Here is a 20,230-nt window from a genome sequence, read left to right on the forward strand (position 1 = left end):
CCCTTGTCTTTGATTACTAAATTTTTTTAAAACATCTGAAGGATTTGGCTCAAGAAAAAACACTTTTATATTCCACAGTTTCCATCTTATTGCTGTGTGATAAACAAATACCTTAAAACTCTGCAATTATTCATGTCTAAACTGTATTTATTTGCAGTGCTGCAGTCTCAGGTCCTGCCCACGCAGCCACACGTGGGGCTCCCGCTCCTCCCACCCGCGGCAAAGTTACAGAGCTTTTCTATAAGCAAATGTGTGCTGTGTGGCACCGCTCAGCCCTCAGCGGCTTCTGGGGGAAAGTCATTTGTAAATTATGTTTTCCCCTTCTTTGCACTGTGCATTCAGGGACGCTACAGGGTCTTAGCGCCTCTGTACTGCTTTTTGCTTGCACCAGAGCTACTAAGTAGTAGCTGGGTGAGCAGCCAGGGCTCTTATAGCAGTGAAAGTCTTCTGTGTGGGAGTGCTTGGCCCTTGTTGGAGTTTCAAAACCGGAGACAACCTTATCTGCCTTAAAAATAGGAGTAATAATAAAAAACGGATTTAAAAAATCCCTAAGAGAGTCGTGAGAATTTATCAAGGGCGATCTGCAGAGTAAAAAGTGTTGATGCTCTTTCCTTTACTGATATACATATTTCCCTACAGGTTCCTCTTCCTCATGCCACTATCTGATTTTCAGAAAAATGTATATTTTTAGTTTTGTGCATGTGTATATTTTAGTTTGTGCATTTTCCCCTCTTCTTCCTCTGCCTGTAAAAAGAAACAAAACGGTTCCCAGATTTGCCCACCTGGATTCTAGCACACGTGTTTTGAAAGTAAAATCTGACTAATTGCTGGAAAAAGAATGTGGTGGTGATCTTCTTAATTTCTTTTCCCTATGAAGCCACTTTATGCTTCTGGTGTATAATAACTGCTCCTGTGATAACTGCTCCTTCCTGTTTGGCCTTTTAATTTACCTGTCGTATCCTGTTGTAAGTGGAAATCCCGATCTCTTTGAGTCCGGGACTTTCTCTTTTATGCTGGTTGTGTATTGGCCTTGATATTGGATTGGGGTTTAGCGGGGATTAGTGGATGCTACCATCAAACAATTAACATCCTCAAAAGTCAGTGATCTAGAGGGCTGGGATGGAATTCACTGAATTCATTACATGTGCAAATGAGCGATGCTGTTCCGCTGGAGGGCTCTGCTCATTCCCTCCCTGGAAGGTAACTAACCTGTCAGGTTTGGAGAACCTGTTTTTATTTGCCTTTCTGAATACCCTTTTACACCTTAGAACTTTACATAGCTTGGGGCGATTGGAGGCTCTGAGGAAAGATTAGACTGTCTGAATGATTGTGTGTATTGTTGTACCCAAGGGTTGTTTATGGCTTTTTTGTTTTAGGGACTGTTATGTGTAACTGCATTGAATGCTTTTAAAGTCTGATATCCATTCTTGTGGTTTGGAGTCTCTGAAGTGTTTCCAGTGTTGTGACAGACTTCCACAAGAGGGATGTATCACATGTGTGATATAGAAAAGTAGTGGGACCAATGAGGATTATTTTGATAGGAATAAAAGACTTAAAAGGAATCTGAAGGTCTTGAAAACTGGGGTCTAATTCACCAAAATCTACCTAAAATACATCTACTGGAACAAGAAATGAATCTTGCTTTCTTTTGGTGGAGAACTGAGCCTTCAGTGCTTCACTTCTTTTCAATCTGGTATGGCTTTTACCTTTCTCTCCTTTACACTAACCAAAATATTCTCCCCTTCAAGCCTAAATTTTGCTGAGGGGAACAAGGAATGAAGGATATCATGTCTTCTAGTTACCTATCATGCTTTTTCTTTTCTATGAATTCTGCACAGAGAAAGGAGATAGTAACGGCCCTTTGCTTTCAGGGACAAGACAGAGTTTTCAGAAGAGTTCAAAGGCACGGGCGGGCGCTGAGTCAGCACATCTCAGGCCGGGTTTCCTGTCACGTGCAGGGCACAGGGTTCCTACAGGTGCTGCTTTTATCAGAAAATGGGTGATAACACCATCTCCTCCATCCACACATCCTCCCCGCCGTGCCCACAGGATGGGCAGCCCAGCTGCGATCCCACCGCGTTTCTTGTTCTTCCAATATAAAGCCAGATATCTGGGATGAGGAGCGTAGTGGTGCGGGGATGAAGGCCGCAGTTTATTACAAACCCCTGTCCTACTTTTCGTATGGGTGGCCTGATTTGTACAATGGTGCCAATTCGCATCGGGGTGTTTACAGAGCGAAGACAGGATGTGCGCTGGCCTGTCTCACTGCATTATCTGCTTGTGTTATATTTTTAGGCTCTTGCTTCCATGACAAAATATTCAGTGACAGTATATTTGCCTGCAAGCCTTTGAAGGGCTGGTTTTGCCTCATATAAGAGTTCCCGTTGTTTAGGATTCAGCCAGCATTTAAGCAGCAACCTGAAGTTTTACATGGCATCTCCATCACGTTTCTAGAAACAAACTTTCTGTTGCTTTCAGTAAAGCCGTGGGTCCCGACTTAAAAAAGGTTGAGTTTGTGGCAGGCCGACTGCTGATCAGTTCTTCGTGCCAAACAAATTGTGGCGAGCGTTATGAAAGCAATAGGATGTGTGTGGTGCTGTTAATTATAATAAACATAACAGCCTGTGGAGTAGCTGCTCTCGGGGGCTGCTCCTCAAGCTTGTTTTACAAGTAAGCCTGTATTCATAGCATGGAGGAAGACCTCAGTTCATTCGGCAAAGCAGGAGCAGAAATCGTTGTTGCAAATATTGGAGCTGAAATGTGAGAAAATAGTGCTGGGAGGAGGAGGAGAGATAGTCCTGGTGTAAAGAGCTGGGCCAGAACTGTGGAACTTTCCACCAGCAGCGAGGAGCTAATTCCCCAAGCTCAGCATATTCAAAGCCTGAATGCAAAACTCATCTTTTCCTTGAGTATTTTTTTTTTTCACAAGCTCACAATGGATAAAAATAAAACCATAAGAACTAATCCAGTTAGGTTTCTTCTTGCCGACTGAAAAGAAAGAGAATCAGAAAGAACAATAAATGCTTTGTTTCTCTTCTCCAATATCTGGTCAGTGGTCAGATAGCACAGAGGTAAAGAGGTCACGTAAACACAGATAATTTTGAGCTGGATATGCTGTGTTACTGGTCTGGGTGGGAGATGGAGATTTTGGGGTGGATGGAACCAGGACAAAGCGGTGCGGACACGGTGACTTAAAAGACTGAAGAAGACAAATCCTTTCTTTCAGGATCATCCATAAATCAATTACCATTTGTTCCTTATTAATAATTTAGCTGCCAAGAATGTGCTTATTGCTTTAGAAGGGGGGGAAAAAATACAGACTGTCCCTGTAGTGAATAGCTGGCAGTTGAAAAGATGCAAGACAGTACTCATGGGAATATTCAGAGAAAAGTGTAACCATGGACTATATTAATTACTTTAATGTTTTTGCACCATCTCCTCCCTGTAAACCTTTTTGTCTGCTTGCATCACATTGATAGCATGTGGTGCAGTCAGTTTAACTGGCCTTTCCAAAGAAAAGAGATGGTGAAGGATCATCCTTCCATCTCATGAAGGCTGCAAGAAGAGGGGGAGACGTGGGAAGGGAAGGAGAAGCCGAGGGGAGCATATGGGGGGTGTCCAGGCCAAGCAAGGAATCTGGGAGGAGGGAGGAGAAGCTGCTGTTGGGATGAGCCCTCAGATGGGATATAAAGAGGCTGGAGTACCTTGAGGACAAGGCTCTAGGCTGTTTGAACTCCATGCCTCGTAGAAGATACCCGACAGATTAAGAGAGGAGTGTGATTGATGGGTCAGAATGATAATTTTAGCAGCTGTGGTTTTGATGGGTTGCAGGAACGAGATATTTATCTGATGTGCCAGAGAGCAGGAAGAGATTGGGTGGGATGACATGAGGCCAGACAAGTTGTTTTGGTTGCTAAGAGTGAAAAGAAGTGGTAGATCTTCATTCGTTATGTGGCGTTGGGTTTGGTTTGTTTTTTCTTCAATTTTGTGCAGGAAAATGTCTTGAGGTGCAAGTAGTGAACAAAATAGAAAACAACCAGGAAGGCGGCTACTAGAGGTGATGCGGAGCACTGTTTGCAGATGGTGAGTAGATTCCTAGAGTAAGGTTTAACGTTGTTGTTACACAGTGGGTCTGTGCCAGGATGGGGATGAAGTCTTGAAATGTTACCTGCAGTCTCAGAGGTTTGGGAATGGGATAAGGAAAAAAGAGAGCAGTGGGACTTGCTGGTGTTTCATGTCTCATTGGGAAGAGGGAGCTGGATCCTGTTACGTACGACGCAGACAGTTGATGCAGACTCTTAGTAAATAGACGTAGTGCTGTGAGGAGGAGGTGTGATTGGTCATTGCCTGTGTGTATTTTAGAGCAATCTAATTTGTGTCGTCGAGTTGGTTTTTGAGGCTGGAGTGGGTGTGTGGACCAAAGGCTTAGTCATGAGGGCAGGGAAAAGAAAAGCATCTTGACTTGTGAAATCAAATATTGTGACTTATCCCATTGTTTCCCTATCTCCGTGTAGTTTATGCCCAAATTCACATGCTGTTGAATTTGCATGTGGCTTGTCTTCCTTTTTTGGAAAACAAACAAAAAAAAAGGGTTTTCAGAGAGCACTGCCCGCTCCACTGCGCCCTTGATCGCGTGTTCTCTCTCATTCTCACTCGTGCCTTGGATATCCCAGTTAGTATTTAGGGAATGTGTAGGTAGTGAGACATCTCCCAATCAACAAAACCTGGAGGGTGCTTAAAAATGTGTGGATGATTCAGTGAAAGGGCCTCTATTCTCTGAGTCACTGCTGACCCAGGGACCCAGTCAGTGCTTTATGCTGCTGAAAAGGAGACATAAAAAGAAGACGATAATTGCCTTTTACCTCTCTGTGTCTCATTGTGTTGTTTTAGAGAAACTGGGTGGTGTTCCCAGGTCTCCTGTCTGCATTTCATCTTGAGTAGTGATTATGATTTGTTTCTAAAGGTTCTCTCAAGCTTTGATTTGACGGTGGTCTTCATATTGACCATGGGAGTTCTGTCGTGTTGCTGTGAGCTCTTAAGCGGTGTTTAATGTTACTCTTATCTTGGCTGTACCATGAAGATGGACAGATCTATTTGTATGCTTGCATAGTTTTGAAAACATTTTAGGATTTGAAGAACTGAAAATTCTTTTGTCTTCTGTGGGTTACCCTTCCGGGTCCCAGCAGAGGGATGCTGGTCTACTGCTGCAGGCCAGGAGGGATCTCTGGTGTCTTTAAAGAGCTTCCAGTCTTTATCCAGCATTATTGCCTAGGCTGGTACTTGCGAAGGGTGCCAGATGGCAGGGTGACCTGAGGCCTGTGTGGTTACAGGATGGGAGTGAAGAGTTGTGCTCCCGAACAGCTTTCCTTGACCCTTTCATGAACGCCAAAGTCACCCACGGCAGTGCAGCCAGGCTCCTGTGTGGCTGCCGTTACAGGCACTGGCCAAGAGGGGCCGAAAACAGGGAAGAAAAACATCCCTTGTTTCTGGATCGTTTTCTATAATTAGGCTGATAACGGCCGGCAGTGTCCCTGTCACCCTGGACCAGCTGCCAAAGCCACCGGGCGCTTGTTCCCCCTGCGTCACCCTCCCCACCAGCACTTGAGGGAGGACGGTGTGAAGTTGGCATGAAAATCAAAAGCAGCTTTAAAATGTGCTCCGGCTTTTTCAAGTACAAACTAATATTTACCTGTGAGTCTGCTTCCCTCCTTGTTCCCCTCTCCTTGGCAAGCGCTAGATCTACTTCCAGTTTAAGCTTAATGTTTAAGCATTTATCCAGTGACGCTCCCAGGATGACGTGAATATTAATATTCTTTTTCGTTCGGAGAGAGGGAAGGGGAGATGACAACAGGAAAGCTACTTGAAATGGCTCTCTGTTACTTAAATGTGAGTTTTGATGCAGTTGATATTTTCAGGTGTTCGTTATGGACACCTCATGGAAAACTTTGGAAAAACATCTCATTTGGGAACAGTTCTGTCTCCTGTGGTGGTTGAAGGGTAACTTGTTTTCATGGTTGTTTTTTTTTTTTTCTGGACTGTTCTTTAATCACTTGTTGCCTCAAGTTTTTATTACTACTGACATTTACATGAAAATAAGGTATTTGTTTATGCTGATTTCGGCTACTTGCTTTTTCCTGCTCCTTTTTTATGTCATACCAGCTGGATTTCCATGCAAGCAATAGCAGTGATAAAACCTTTACGGGAAAGGTACCGTGCACGCACATGCTCCAGATCCTGTTTGGATGATAAGAATGACTTAGCGTGATATTGAGACGTGCTTTATAGAGCTGTTATTCATGCCGTGCTGCTCTCCCACACATCCTGCATTAGTCAGAGTTCAGCATTGAAATTCTGCAGCCTTGCTCCCAGCCCCAGCGATGTTTAGGGCAGGGGAGGGTGAAGGATGGAGGGAAAATTTCCTTCAAATCGATAGTGAGCACTGCAGATCTTAACAGGGAAACAGTGCATCCTGATAGAGGGAGCAACAACATGTAAAAGTCTGATTTTTGGTGAGCAAGGCAATCCCTCGTCCCTCGTAGCATGGGGAAAATACTCTTCCCCCCTCAGTACTCTTCAGTGGGTTTTTTTGCTTTTTAATTTTTTTAACAGAATATGTAATTTAGGAAAGCAGAATTGCGCTTCCATGAATAAGATCATTATCTTGGCCAAAGGGGATGGCTGAGGGTTTCTTTTGCTGCATGGCACGGCTGCTGTGCCATTAGGCTGAAAAAAAACGCAACAAGCCTTTCAAGTGATCTGTAGATTTACTAGAAAAAAGGAAGCTTTCAGGTAGGCCACGTACACAGCTTCCTTCTTTGCTCTTGAGAGTTTTTGGCGGGAAAAGAAAATATTTCAGCTCAAGCATTTTTCACCTCCGTGGTACAAATAACCCTCTTACTGAACAGAAGCAGTCCTCCAAAATAAACCTCAAAGCCCGTAACATCACCGCCTCTCTTCCCTCACCCTCCTCAGATGTGTTGTAAAACCTGATTATGAGACAGAGAAGTTTACAAAGTTTTTCCTCCAAATACGCGCAGACTCTTGCAGAGTCTGGAGTCTCTGATTTCATTAGTAATTACCGACATAAGAGACTGTAAAATATTAACTTCTGTGGGCTTTTAATGAGGCATTTCATCTTAAATCTGCAGCATTCCCTTAAGACATCACACCCTTCCAGGTTTACTTTTTAAGCTGGATTCCTCCTGCATTGCTGGTGTCTTGTAATTAAGGAAGTCAGAGTTGTAAAATTAACACAGCCTTCCACTCCCCTTTTCACCTCTTGCACGGCACACACCTTTGCTTCACTCCTTGTTTTTGGTAGCGGAGGTAATTCTTTGTCATCGGGACCGAGGAGGAAAGTCTGTGAGAATCTGCTGGGTGACGAAATCCACAGCCAGCACATGGGAAATGATTCATGCCCGACCGATTCGTTAACAACTTGCAGGATGCCGGAGCGAGTTGGCGGCTGGGAAGGCTCGGCTGGGAAAGAGAAGGTGGTTAATTGTTTGGGAGAATGGGAGAGACTGAAGGTTAAGGAACCCAGAGTAAAGTTTTTGTAAGCAAGCTGCGTTTCGCTTAAAGTTGATCAGCCTTAATGAAGAACAGGTCCTGGTCATTGAGTTGTCTGTAGCTCTGAGCGGATCCCAAAGGACATCCCTGCCAGGTCCCCTTGTTTGTGGTACGCTGTTAATTACAACTGGTTGTGCAAATAATTATATATCCAAGGGGCTATTAAACCAGCTTGAAAAGTGCTGTAATGTAGAGCCAGTGGAATTAATGGAATACTTTAAAGGCCGATGTAATTCAAGGAAAGTATTGATCTACATCTTCAACATCCCGAGCTGCTTTTGGAAATGGGAGATGGTCGCTCTGGAAAATTTCACCCTGGATCTTGTAATCCACGCGGGGGAGGTACAAACACAGATGTCAAATCTTGAAATAGCTGCTTTTCAAATTATAGGAAAAGCAGCAACATTTTCACTATATAATAAAGAAAATAACAGCAATGAGCCTTGAGTAGCCTCAAACTATTCCAAACAAGATAATTGGAGGCTGTGGCACAGTGTATTTTTAGTTATATCTGCTATAAAGTAAACATGTTCTTTGCCCAGGACCACCAAAAATGTTTCCATAAGAAATGTTGGCTTTGTCCCAGCTTGAGAGAATGCACAAACATTTGTCTGAGAAGTCAGTTCCGACTCCTGATATTTATATGAAGTTTCTGTTGAAGGCACTGGCAATTGTATATATTGTGAAGGAGAGTCCAAGATCTTAAAACTGTCATTTTTCAACACTCACTATGATAATAACTTTTGCTTTTGTCAGCAGACATATACATTTGAGGCAACAGTTCTTGGTGTGAGACTTCTATCCAAGCATTCTGCACCACATTAGTTTCTTTTCCAGCAATTAAAAAGCATATTTTCTTGCTCTTTTGCTCTGGTTTGATTTGGGCTGTATTGACAGCTGATGATAATTTGCGAAGCTGTCCTGACTGTAGTGAAAATAGGAAGATTTTTTTTCCCCCTATGGTACTAAGAAGATGCATGTTGAACCCAGACATTAAATGTAAATCAGTGTAAGTACCATGAGAGCTAACAGTAAGTTTAGCAGCAGCTTCTTTTTTATTGCTAGTAGGACTGTGTGCTCCAGTTACTCTGTCTTTCTTGAAATACTTTTGTTTGGAATGCACTCTGTGTTATGGAAGATTATCTGAAACTCTTTGGCATTTCCATCCATCCATTTTCCCCTTATGAAACTCCTCGGCACACACAAATACCCAGCCCCATCAGTATGCCTGGAATCTCCTCGGAGAGAGGAAGGAGGTGGTTCGGTTGGATGAAAGTTGTGTTGGGTTTTGGATTTCATGATTGGAGTTAAACATGGGATTCTGGGAAGAAATGACAAGTCTGTATGATAAATGAGTTTTCAAAAAGGCATGCTCCTTTGGAGAGGCTGCTCCCTGTGTCTGGTTCCTCCGCCCCCAGTCCCCTTAAGGCTCAAGCACAAATAAATTTAAATGAATCTGGCACACATTTGGGCAAATAAACTTGGCTGAAATAAATAAAAGGACTGGGACTGCTCAGAAAAACTGGATTTAAAATTTAGAGGAGTTATAAAAATCATCCCAAAAGTGATGTTTGCTCCACAAAAGGTACCTGGAAAAGGGCTTGGATGTGATACCTTCAGAAACACTTCTGGCCTCAGATGTCACGTACATCCCTTATTCTCTACTCATTTCCATTCATGGTAAATTAATAGTGAGTTACCACATTCTTACCAAAATAAAGCTTGCCCCGTCTGCCTCTTGCGGTAATAACAGGGATAGCTGGGGTATTTTTACCTTGCTTTGCTGGCAGCTGTGGGCTTCCCCAGGGTGAAGAGGTGGCATCGGAGACATTTTAAGTCCATAATTTGTGCTGCAGTTATTAGAAATGGTGTGGTCTGATTTGGTGCCTTGCTGGGGAATTAATTCATTGCTTTCCTTTGAACTGTCAGTAGTAGGAGAACGTAACTTCTGAGAACTGCCATCCGCCTTGCGGGTCCAAGTGGAGATGGCAGAAATACTGGGGTGTGTATTAGGAAGTTTAGAGCTGGGGTTATGATTAAGCTGTAATTAAGCATTAGAATATATGATGCCATTTTGGGAGTAGGGGGGTGAAGGACATGCATGGTTGGTCCTCTGAAGAACATATCTTGTGTGCTACTGGTTATCAGAAAAAGGAGGAGTTGAAAGAGACGTAGGGGCATATAATTAAAAAATGGCTAAAAATAGAGGAAAGGGAGCTCGGTTTGGTAGCCAGAAGCCAATATTCTGTAGCTGTGGCATAAGCCAAAGTGATGTAAATAACAGAGATTAGTAAAAGATACAGAGGTAAAAATAGTTAGATCATGATACTACATGACAAAACAAGATCTATCTGTAGCTTTTTAAGAAATCTAAATTAAACTAAGCTGTTATTTGTGTGCCAGTAGGGAGGAGAAGCTGCCACAGCTCATAAGGGAGCTGTGGAACACAGGGCAAGCAGAAGGCAACAACGGACAGTTTATGGTAAACCAATAAAACGTACTTATGTCTGCATCTGAAATTGGACTCTGAAAAATATGGTCTCAAGGCACCTGCTAAAGAGCTTAGCATTACTGGAATCTTAATAAATGACTCATGCTGTCATAATCTGATCCTTACATCAACTCTCTGTGCTGTATTTCTTCAGCTTTCGAGTGGGGGAAGGGGAAGTAAAGCCTTAGTAAAGCCTGAGAGATGTAAATAGGCAGTAAGAAGCCCACACAAGATAAATCAGTAATTTCTGTATTGTCAGCTACTTTTCAAACTCAGAGCGAATGAGACTCAAGTAGAAGAATTACACAGCGTCAGAAGAAATGAGAATTGCTCTTTACCGTTAAAATCTTTACCAGCAGGTTGTAGCAGTCTCTGTTCAAGACTTCACAGGCAGGACATGCCTGGAGCTGGGCCACCCATGGGCTGGGATCCTGTAGGACCTGGCAGTGCCACACAGGGAGTGGGAGAACCTTTCCATGGGTTCCCAAACTCTTTGTGCCTTTTCCACAGCACTTCTGCCCCTGTCAGCAACTCCCTGAGAAGGTCGGAAGCATCTGAAATCACCTGCCATCTGCAAACGTAGAGGAGATGCGTTTAAATCTAAATCTAAAGGAGAGCTTCAGTGGGAATAATAAGAAGTCCAAATGTGAGAGTTTAGCACAAAATAGCGGTGATCTTTGATAGGGCCAAGGGGGTGAGGAACTCCTTATTCCCGGTGCTTTGTCTGACACAAACTTTTGTTTTGCTCTATCATAGAATCATAGAAACATTTCTATTGGAAGAGACCCTCAAGATCGAGTCCAACCATTCCCCCACCCCTGGCAGTACCCCATGTCCCTGAGAACCTCATCTCCATGTCTGTTCAACCCCTCCAGGGATGGTGACTCCACCACTGCCCTGGGCAGCCTGTTCCAACGCCCAACAGCCCTTTGGGGAAGAAATTGTTCCCAAGATCCAACCTCATCCTCCCCTGGTGCAACTTGAGGCCATTTCCTCTGGTCCTGGCGCTTGTTCCTGGGGAGCAGAGCCCGACCCCCCCTGGCTCCAAGCTCCTTTCAGGCAGTTCAGAGATCAGAAGGTCTCCCCTCAGCTCCTGTTCTCCAGCTGAACCCCCAGGTCCCTCAGGCGCTCCCATCACACTTTGGGAGAATCATTTATCTTCATTGCTTCGGGGACAGTAAAAACTTACCCCCTCCATGGAGATGTGTTGCAAATTAGATGTTTGTTAATTCTTTTAATCTTTGAAGTGCTAAGTAGAAGTATTAGCTATTAGTTTCCTCTCTGGCAGTGTGATACTGAGCATTGCAAACCTCTGTTCAACGCAGCTACTTCTGGTTCTAGAACGCGAATGACACAATTGTTAAAACTGCACCAGAATCTGGAAACTTTAGCAATGCTGAGCAAAGTGATGGGAGAGGGATGGCAAGCTTTTGAATTACAAATGTGCTGCATGGGTGATTTTTTTTATTCAGTGTTCATTTGGCCAGTATTCAGGGAAAGTTGAGATTTTATCCAGCTTTGGTGAAGCCCTGTGGATTTTACAGTGCTCTGCACACAAACCCCAGATGCTGCTACAAGAATAAATACTTACTTTCCTGGTGTAGACCAGATGCAGAGCCAGTAAGGAGCTATTTATCATGTTTTGTGCTTAAGGGAAAATCACAGCCTGTGGCCATAGCTCTTGGTGCATTTTAGAGCATACTGGCAACTTATTTGTCATGGTTTTAAAAACCAGCTTCTGCTTGTGGTTTTTAATAAGAACTCCTTGGAAATACATAACAAACTTTTTCATCCTGATTGTTTTTCTCTTTTCCTTACCCCTTTTTGCACATGCTGGTGTTACTGGATACTTGAGCTTTCAGGCGTTTTGCTCTCTTGGAAGATGAATGACAGGGATATAAAAGGGATGGATTTTGCAAACATGAGTGTATGTGTGTGAATGGTAAGGGGAGGGAAGGGATCTCTGACAGAGTAAATCTGAACCTCGACAACCTTCCCTGTAATATCTTACTGTTTATATCACTTTGCTTAATTTTCACTACTGCATTCCACTGATTTCAACTGTACTTTTAAAGGAGAAGGGGTACAAGGAAGAGTTTCATTACCCATCTAGAGGGAAGATAACTGCGAAGTGCTTGAAGAGGAAAATAAATAACAAGTGTGGGGTTGGTTTGTTTGTTTCCCTTTCTTGATAAAGTATCTTACAAATTAAATCAGGCTTTTTTTTAAAAGAAAAAAAAAAAAAGGAAGCTTCAGTGTTTCTGTCATTTTTTTTTTCCTCCCTTCTCTGTTTTTGCTATTAAGAGTCGCTGTTGCCCTTTGTTCTTGGAGCAGCAGCAGTCTGGACAGCCTGGAGTAGCAGTTTCATGTGTTAAACTTTCCTGGTAAATGCCTTGTAACAACATGTAATGATAGATCAGTCCTAAAGGTCTTCAGCATGGGGAGGGGTTATTTGTTTGTTATAGACACCCCAATTTTGCCCTGCCCATGCCTTATGCTGTTGTGCAAGCAGTTAAATTACCTGGCTGCATTCCTGGAGCCTTGGTCTCCCTTTCTTCATTCAGGGTTTTTTAATCTCTGGTTATAACTGCCTGAGGTGTGGAGGTGGAGTGAACTCTCCACTGGGAACCTCCTGACCATGTGGGAGTTCTCCTCCCTGGTGAGACCCACCTTCAGTGCTGCCTCCAGCCCTGGTTCCCTCAGCATCAGAGCGACATGGACCTGTTGGAGAGGGGCCAGAGGAGCCATGAGGATGCTCAGAGGCTGGAGCAACTCTGCTATGGAGACAGACAGAGAGTTGAGGTGTTCAGCCTGGAGAAGGCTCTGGGGAGACCTTAGAGCAGCTTCCAGTGCCTAAAGGGAATCTGCAAGAAAGCTGGAGAGGGACTTGTTATAAGGAGTAATGTCTGGTTTAGATTAAATATGAGGAAGAAATTGTTCTGTGGGGCTCTGGCACAGGCTGTCCAGAGAAGTTATGGATCCCCCATCCCTGGAAGTGTTCAAGGCTGGGTTGGATGGGGCTTTGAGCAGCCTGGTCTGGTGGAAGGTGTCCCTGCCCATGGCAGGGGATTAGAACTAGATGATCGGTAAGGTCCCTTCCAACCCAAACCTTTCTGTGATTCTATGTTTGAATGCACTGTAGGACTTAGTTCTTTGTTATAAACCGCTGCTAACTGGTATCAGCTTGGCAATCTCGCTGTGTTCTGGCTTTGTTTTTGATCTTGCAGGCTCTCAGAGCCTACACGCTCTCACACTCACAGGCAGCTCATCATATTTCCCTTAGTAAAACAGGCATGTGGATCACAATATTTTCTCGTCCTTATCCTGCAAGTTCAGTATAAGTGCTAGTTAGGAAAGGTGCACTAGAACCCTCTGGCAGTGAGAGTCTGAACATCGACACTGTCAAAAGAAGAGCTCTTTACAGCCTTTGCTCTTCAGTCCCACCATTGAGGCACTTGGAAGATGTAGTGTCCCACCAAAATAAATGGTGCTGCTTTTGGAGAGAACCATCCAGTACTGAATTTTTGGCCAAAGCAGCTTTGGTGGTTTTAGAAGAAATCTTGTTAGGTAGTATGGAGTAATGAACATATCCTCTCAGTTGTACAGGGAGATCTGCTCAACACAGGCTGGTTAAAAGAAAAGTACGAGGGAGAAACAATTCATTAACCCCGTGCAAATTTTGGTGCTTCGATTCTGCAGATTTTAGTGAAGCCTGCACGTGCTGAGCTTTCAGGTGGTTTTGGGAATACTTCAGCCTTCGAGATCAGACTGTGCTTCAGAACAGGACCAAGCAAGAGTAGAAGTGGTGTGTGCTGTGGAGTTTGATTACTCTGTGTGTGGATGTGAGGGAGACACCTGCTTGGTTTATCCAGACGTGGTGAGCCAGCTAAGTGCATCCTCAGCGTGGTGCCTGCTAACAAAACTATAATATGTACTAACTCATCTTGCACCAGCTTTTGGCTTTCATCAGATTCCTCCAAGAAATGTTCCAGCCTGCTAACCCATGAAAAAGTGGATAATCTTCTGCCAAGCCAGAGACCTGAGCCATCTTGGGGTGTGATGCGGGGCAGGCGGGAGCCAAGGGAGGAGATGAGATGGGCCAGGACTGTAGGAATGGGAGGAAACCCATCTCCCCAAGGCAGTGCTAGGCCTTAGCTTGGCTTAGCTGCCCTTAAGACTGCAGCCTGGTTCATTTGTGAGTCAGATGACTGGGTACTCAAGCCTTGTGCTTGGTCAAGCGTTTGCATCTACGAATGGGCATTCAATTAGCTAATAAAGACATGGCAGTTGACTGTGGTAATTGGAGTTATGCATCTACACAGAAAGCTGCCTTTAGTAGAGCACAGTGTTTGCTCATCTGATCTTGTGTCCCGTCTCAGCCATGCCAGTTATTTGTTGATTTGGAGAAATTATTCCTTGAGGGTTGAAGCAGGACAACAGAAAGAAATAAAGCTGCCCTGTTACTTACCCGTGTTCTTCCCAAGAACACGCAGATGAAGCTGTTTTGTCCCAAGTCCCGTAACAGAGAGCCTGAGGAGAGATTTCCCAATCATAAAAATGTAATTAGCCCCCAGGGCTTCAGGGAAATATAATTTATTTTACCTTATCTTCTTATTGAGGGGAAAGGGGAAGGTTATTATATTTGAAAATAAAACATATGGCTTTTTCATTTTGAAAAGTCTTTTAGATAAGATTGTAGAGAAGTCTGTCTCTTCCGCCTTAGACAGAATTTGTGCCATGAGCAGTGGCAGATAAAATAGCAAGCACAAGCCATTAGCTGCGGCATGCAGCCTCTGCTAACAAAAACAAGTAGCTGCGACTCTGTTGGTTGAGAGCTCTGTTGTGCTTTTAGGCTGTGTTTGGTTTAGAAAAACATTGAAGCTGTTCGGGATTCAGGGACTGCTCAGACAACAGGGACTTGGTGTCTCTCTCCACCTCTGCTATGAGAACTTTGTTGACAGAAGGGCTCCATTAATCTAAGCGTGGTGAGGGCCACTGAATTTGGGGCAAAAAGTCTCAAGTTTGGTCCCTGTAGCAACCACGGTCTCTGTGTTTGCCGTATTACTGCATGCCTCCCTCCTGGTGTATTTGTTTTAGTGGTGCATCTCGCATATCACCGGGATTACTAATTGAGGAGCGCACAGGACACATGAGGAAGAATCGTGGCGTGATGCCACCTTCATGGATTTGTGGTGACTGCTTGGGAAACGTGCGGAAATGTCTGTGTGCTCCTGCGTGGCTTCCAGAGAGCAAGTCAGGCCTGGAGATGTGCTACCTCATCTTTATAAAGGCTTCATGGCTTTTACCAAGAACCATGGGGCGATGGGAAGAAGAGTGCTTTACCCTCCAGCTGACTGGGTTGTTTGCCATAGGTGTAGAGATTTTTTTTCTGTTCTGGGAAATGAAGGGAGAGACCCATCCTTGCAAGTAATCCCAAAGTTGTGCACACTTGTTCTTAGTTCCCCAATCTCAGCTGCGAACCTCAACCCAAACCTGGCTGTAATGTCCAGCTGCTGATGGTGACTGGGACCAGTAGAACACTTGCCATAGTTGTGTCTCCTGCAGGACAATTGGAATAATCTGAGTCTTCTTTTTTCTCATTTACCCTCACTTAAGTGCAAGGTGTCTTCCGAGTGGGCAGAGATGTTTGAAAGGGGGACAGAAAAGCAGTCCTGGTTTGTTCCTTGTTTCAGCCTACTCTTTTATGTTACATTCAGTGAATATTTTCACACTTTTTGATACATACATTTACTTTATTTTTCCAAACTGGCAAGTTTTGGGGTCACAGAAGTCAAGTCTTGGCCGCACTGAATTCATACCAAGGCTTCACCTTCCCAGATGATCAGTTCTAGGTTCTGGCACCCTCCTGGTGAGTCTCCCACCTGGGAAGACCAATTTCTGCTTTTCTGTCCTCGGAAGGAGCTTGGCAGAAGAACACACTTGGAGACTGTGCCACAGACTCAGCTGGTTGGTCACCGCATCACAGAGCAGTCCAAAGAGAATGCGTGATCCATAAATAACAGGCACAATATGAAGAAATACATACTATAAATATGTACTGTAAATAACAACTGTGGGCATAGAGCATTTTTCAGGCTGTAATGCACTTGCAGGTTTTAGATGGTTTGTAACCTGTACCAGGAAGTCCCTCCGCATAGACTCTGTATATATTTCATACATAGCAGTTATGTGACATACCTTTCTGCTCCTCTAAATCAAGTACTTGTCAGAATAGCTGGAATTGGTTGCGTTCTGCCTTCCTCGTTGTTGTAGCTGTGTTTACAAGAGGTGTGTGTGTTACCAGGCTCTGCCAGAGCAGCTTTTGGGAAAACTCTCCTAGGGCAGCCAAGACTAACGCAACCACTGTTTGAATAATTGTTTGTGTGGTTTGGTTTGGTTTGTTTTTTCTAGATTGGCTGCCAACACAAAGAACCAGGGAAATAATTCCAACTAAAATTTCCATTTTCATTTTTTTCTTTCCTTGACAAATTTAAAAACAGAAATATTTCACCAAACCCCTGAAGTGTTTCATTTCAGTCATTAAGCAAAGTAAGGGAAGGGTTTAGACGTCAAAGAGGAGCCTGGGGGCAGGTCCCTGGTGGTGACTGGGGAGCCCTCAGCCTGCTCCAGCTCCTGCCTCTGCTGCAGAGGGTTTGAACACAGGTTTGCTCGGAACAGGCTGTTTTGGGGTGAGGGTGGGATCAGGTGATAATTGAGCTGGAGGAGACATGGACTAGATGTAAAAACAATAGTAAACAGTGCTGAAGAAAACTTTGTGGTTTTTTTTTTTTTTGCTTTCAAGCTGTAGTTTGGAAAATGAAACTGGAAACCTTGTCTGTTTGTAATGGTCCTGAACACTGTTTCACTGTTTAAAGAAAAGATACCTGTGTCAATTCTGGGTGATTTTGTCACAACCGGAATTCACGTCTCTCTTTATTTTAAAAGTCCCGTTTTATTAGCAGATATTCTAAGATGTGATACCTTTATGTGCACAGTATAAATTGTTGGGAGCTGTGCAAATGGTCTGGAAATGCTTAAGTAGTACCACTAAATGGATGTATTTGTACATGCTGTAGCTCCTGTCTCTGCCTCCAAATTAACCTCTTTTTAGAAAATTCATAAATCCAGAGCAGGGCTGTTATATAAAACAAACATTTTCCAGTTTTCAGAGATGTACTTCTTTGCCTGAAGCCTGGGACTGGAATGCCTGTCCCAGCGGGTTTTGGTGACAAGCACCTTTTGCAGTTGTGTTGGGACTCTGAGCTGGTTGGGCAGCCTGTGGTCTGACCCTCCTGTTCAAGTCTCCAGTCTTCACATTATGTTCCCCTGTGGAGCGTTTGATGGACTGTGGTTACTACTACATGTGTATTATTGACATGAGAAGGAAATTGTTGCCCCTGAGGGTGGTGAGAGCCTGGCCCAGATCACCCAGAGAGGTGGTGGATGAACCATCCCTGGAGACATCCCAGGCCAGGCTGGATGGGGCTCTGAGCAACCTGAGCTGGTGAAGATGTCCCTGCTCATGGCAGGGGTGGCACTGGGGGAGCTGGGAAGGTCCCTTCAACCCAAACTGTTCTGTAACTCTGTGATTAATGCCAGTCTAAATCACAATCATCTTTATATTCTGCAGATCATTAGATGGCCGGTTGCAAGTATCTCACCGGAAAGGTCTTCCTCATGTGATCTACTGCCGGCTGTGGCGGTGGCCAGACCTTCATAGCCACCATGAGCTGCGAGCCATGGAGATGTGCGAGTACGCCTTCAACATGAAGAAGGATGAAGTCTGTGTGAATCCTTATCATTACCAAAGAGTGGAAACCCCAGGTACTGCTGGCCCTGTCTGCCGGTACCTCCGCTTCTTGCTGCCAGCATCAGGGGTTTCTAAGTGCATTTCAAAATGGAATAAAGCAGCAGGCTTAGGGTTTTAAAACCAAAGTGTATCTATTATTGATGATAATCTCTTACTGTATGCAGTAGAATAATTTATGAATATGCACTCAGGGGGAAATATCATTTTAAATCGATAAAATCCAAGTCAAGTAGGTTGTATCGTTGCCAGGTCCCTAATGCGGCCCTGTGTGCACGTAAACAACTCACACACACAGGAGATGAGAGTATGGACTGTGGCAGTGTTCTGCGCATCCCTAATTGTTGATATTAAATTAAGGATAAATTTACTTTTAAGTTGAAGCGGATCTAAGAATAGCTCCCAACACAACCGAACGTTCTGTTCTAAAGTCTCCTCCTGCCTCCAAAAGAGACTTTCATCTGCAACTGCAGATAGTTGTGCTGCGTGTCGGCACAAATCTGCAGAACCAGTCTGGATGTTTATGCTAATCCTACCTTGCTGCTTCATTTTATGTGAATTTTATTCCTTTTGAATCATATGGTATAACTTCTCTTAAATGGTTTTTCAAGAAGACCTGTTTCTTTGCTGTGGAAGGGGCAGACAGTCTAGGTGTGTTCAGAAAAGCGCTGTCCCCAGCTGAGATCTGTTAAGAATAGCCTCTTTAACTGCTGTGGTTATTTCAGAAGCAAGTATCAAGTTGTGTCCCTTAATTAGCGACTTTGGTGCTGCATGTGTTTAAGGATGTTACTCCGAACTGGTTTCTCTTCATTTTGTAGGGTTTCAGTCATTTTATTGTAAAGCTGTTAACATTGCTGTTCTATTTTGTTTTTTTCCTTCCCATTTGTGCAGTGTTACCTCCAGTGCTGGTGCCTCGGCACACAGAGATCCCAGCCGAGTTCCCGCCGTTAGACGATTACAGTCACTCTATTCCAGAGAACACTAACTTCCCAGCAGGTATCGAGCCACAGAGCAACTACATTCCAGGTACCGTATATCTTCCATACAGCAAGCGGAAGGAAAAGGGTCGTATTGCACAGCGAATCGTGTCTGCGTCTGCCAAGCTGAATGACTGGAAAGTTTCTGTCGTTGCTCTGAAGCTAAGGAGTGGGAACCTATACAAAAATAGATGAAAGCTATAAATGTAGACAGACAACAGTGCTGTTTATAGTTTTGTTTTCTTTAAGCTTACCTCTTCCCTTCAGTAGTACGTGCTCAGTTTATTGTGAAACCTAAAGCCGAATGTTCCCTTAGCAAGTTTAGATTGGAATGGAATTCAGCCATTTTAATTTGAGTAAAACTCTCTAAATTTCTGATGGAATTGAGCTCTTCTATTTATGTATCTCTTTTACAAGCAATTTACACCTTATTTGCATGGACAAGCTGTGCAGCTGCACACCAGGAGAGGAGAAATATGTGGACAGAAAACTGTCTGCATGGCTTAAAGTTTTATGGGACTGAAAATCCAGATTTTTTTTGTTTCCCCCTCCTCAGTTGTTTACAAATATGCTATGACTATCATCCTGGTTGTGCCAGCTCCTCCTTTCTGCAGCTTGAGGAAGAAAAGTAATAAAAAATATATTTAGCTCCTTGTGAATAACAAAGTAAATGTTTTTGGTGTCTAAAATCCAGACTTTGCATCCAGTTGCAATGACAGTGTGATCATTTTATGCTTCTAGAGACACCTCCTCCAGGCTATTTGAGTGAGGATGGAGAAACTAGTGACCACCAGATGAACCCCAGCATGGATGCAGGTAAGTCGTCTTTTGCCATTTGCTGCAGCTTTCTAGTTCATATCAGAGACTCTTTAAAAGTTTTTCTTTGCGGTGCTGAAGATCAGGTGGTGGTTTGAGGTATTTGATCCCTGTAGGAGTGCAGATGTAACCTGACATCTCACATAAAGCACAAGGCTTATGTTTTAGAGCTGCTGGTGAAAGGTACAGCGTGTTCCTGTTCTCCTCAATCTCCATCAGATTCTACTAAGCAGGAGACTGAAGCACTGGAGACACATCTAAGGACGACAGTTCGTGTTGTATTTGCATCCACACATTTGTACGCATGTGAAAATTTTGCTTGTAGTTGGCGCTTTGCTTCAGAGGCATTTTTCTGGTCATTTACATACTGAAATGTCCAGTTTAACTGTATTTGAAATTATCACTAGGAGATTTGTTTATAAATGGGTTTATCATTTGGTGGATATATCCCAAAGAAAGTTGAAAGTCTGGGTTCTCTCTCATTGCCAAGCAAACAAGAAACCAGGTTTAGAATGAGCAGCCGTAGTGTTTGTGCTGATCTGTATTGATGCTTTAAGATTAAACATGCAG

The 20,230-nt window shown here is 43.7% G+C and overlaps 1 protein-coding gene and 1 long non-coding RNA gene across 3 annotated transcripts in view; one reads left to right on the forward strand and one right to left on the reverse strand.

Annotated features, from left to right (window-relative positions):
• Positions 1–20,230, forward strand: part of SMAD3 (SMAD family member 3) — a 74,921-nt gene that overhangs the window by 35,544 nt on the left and 19,147 nt on the right. The window contains exons 1-4 of one of the 2 annotated variants that reach the window (XM_065076784.1): positions 3,854–4,083; positions 17,691–17,884; positions 18,759–18,893; positions 19,586–19,660. In XM_065076784.1, the coding sequence (XP_064932856.1) occupies positions 17,800–17,884; positions 18,759–18,893; positions 19,586–19,660 (295 nt within the window). In that variant the 5' untranslated portion in view covers positions 3,854–4,083; positions 17,691–17,799. Of the gene's footprint in view, positions 1–3,853; positions 4,084–17,690; positions 17,885–18,758; positions 18,894–19,585; positions 19,661–20,230 lie in introns of those variants that run through there. The other variant, XM_005511194.4, reaches the window with a different exon arrangement.
• Positions 7,028–11,395, reverse strand: LOC110365187 (uncharacterized). The gene is made up of 3 exons (XR_002424475.2): positions 11,250–11,395; positions 10,399–10,631; positions 7,028–7,479 (listed from the first exon to the last, which is right to left on the reverse strand). It is a non-coding gene; the product is annotated as an uncharacterized LOC110365187 (long non-coding RNA).

The sequence above is a fragment of the Columba livia genome, chromosome 11 (genome assembly GCF_036013475.1).
Source record: "Columba livia isolate bColLiv1 breed racing homer chromosome 11, bColLiv1.pat.W.v2, whole genome shotgun sequence".
NCBI lineage: Eukaryota > Metazoa > Chordata > Aves > Columbiformes > Columbidae > Columba > Columba livia.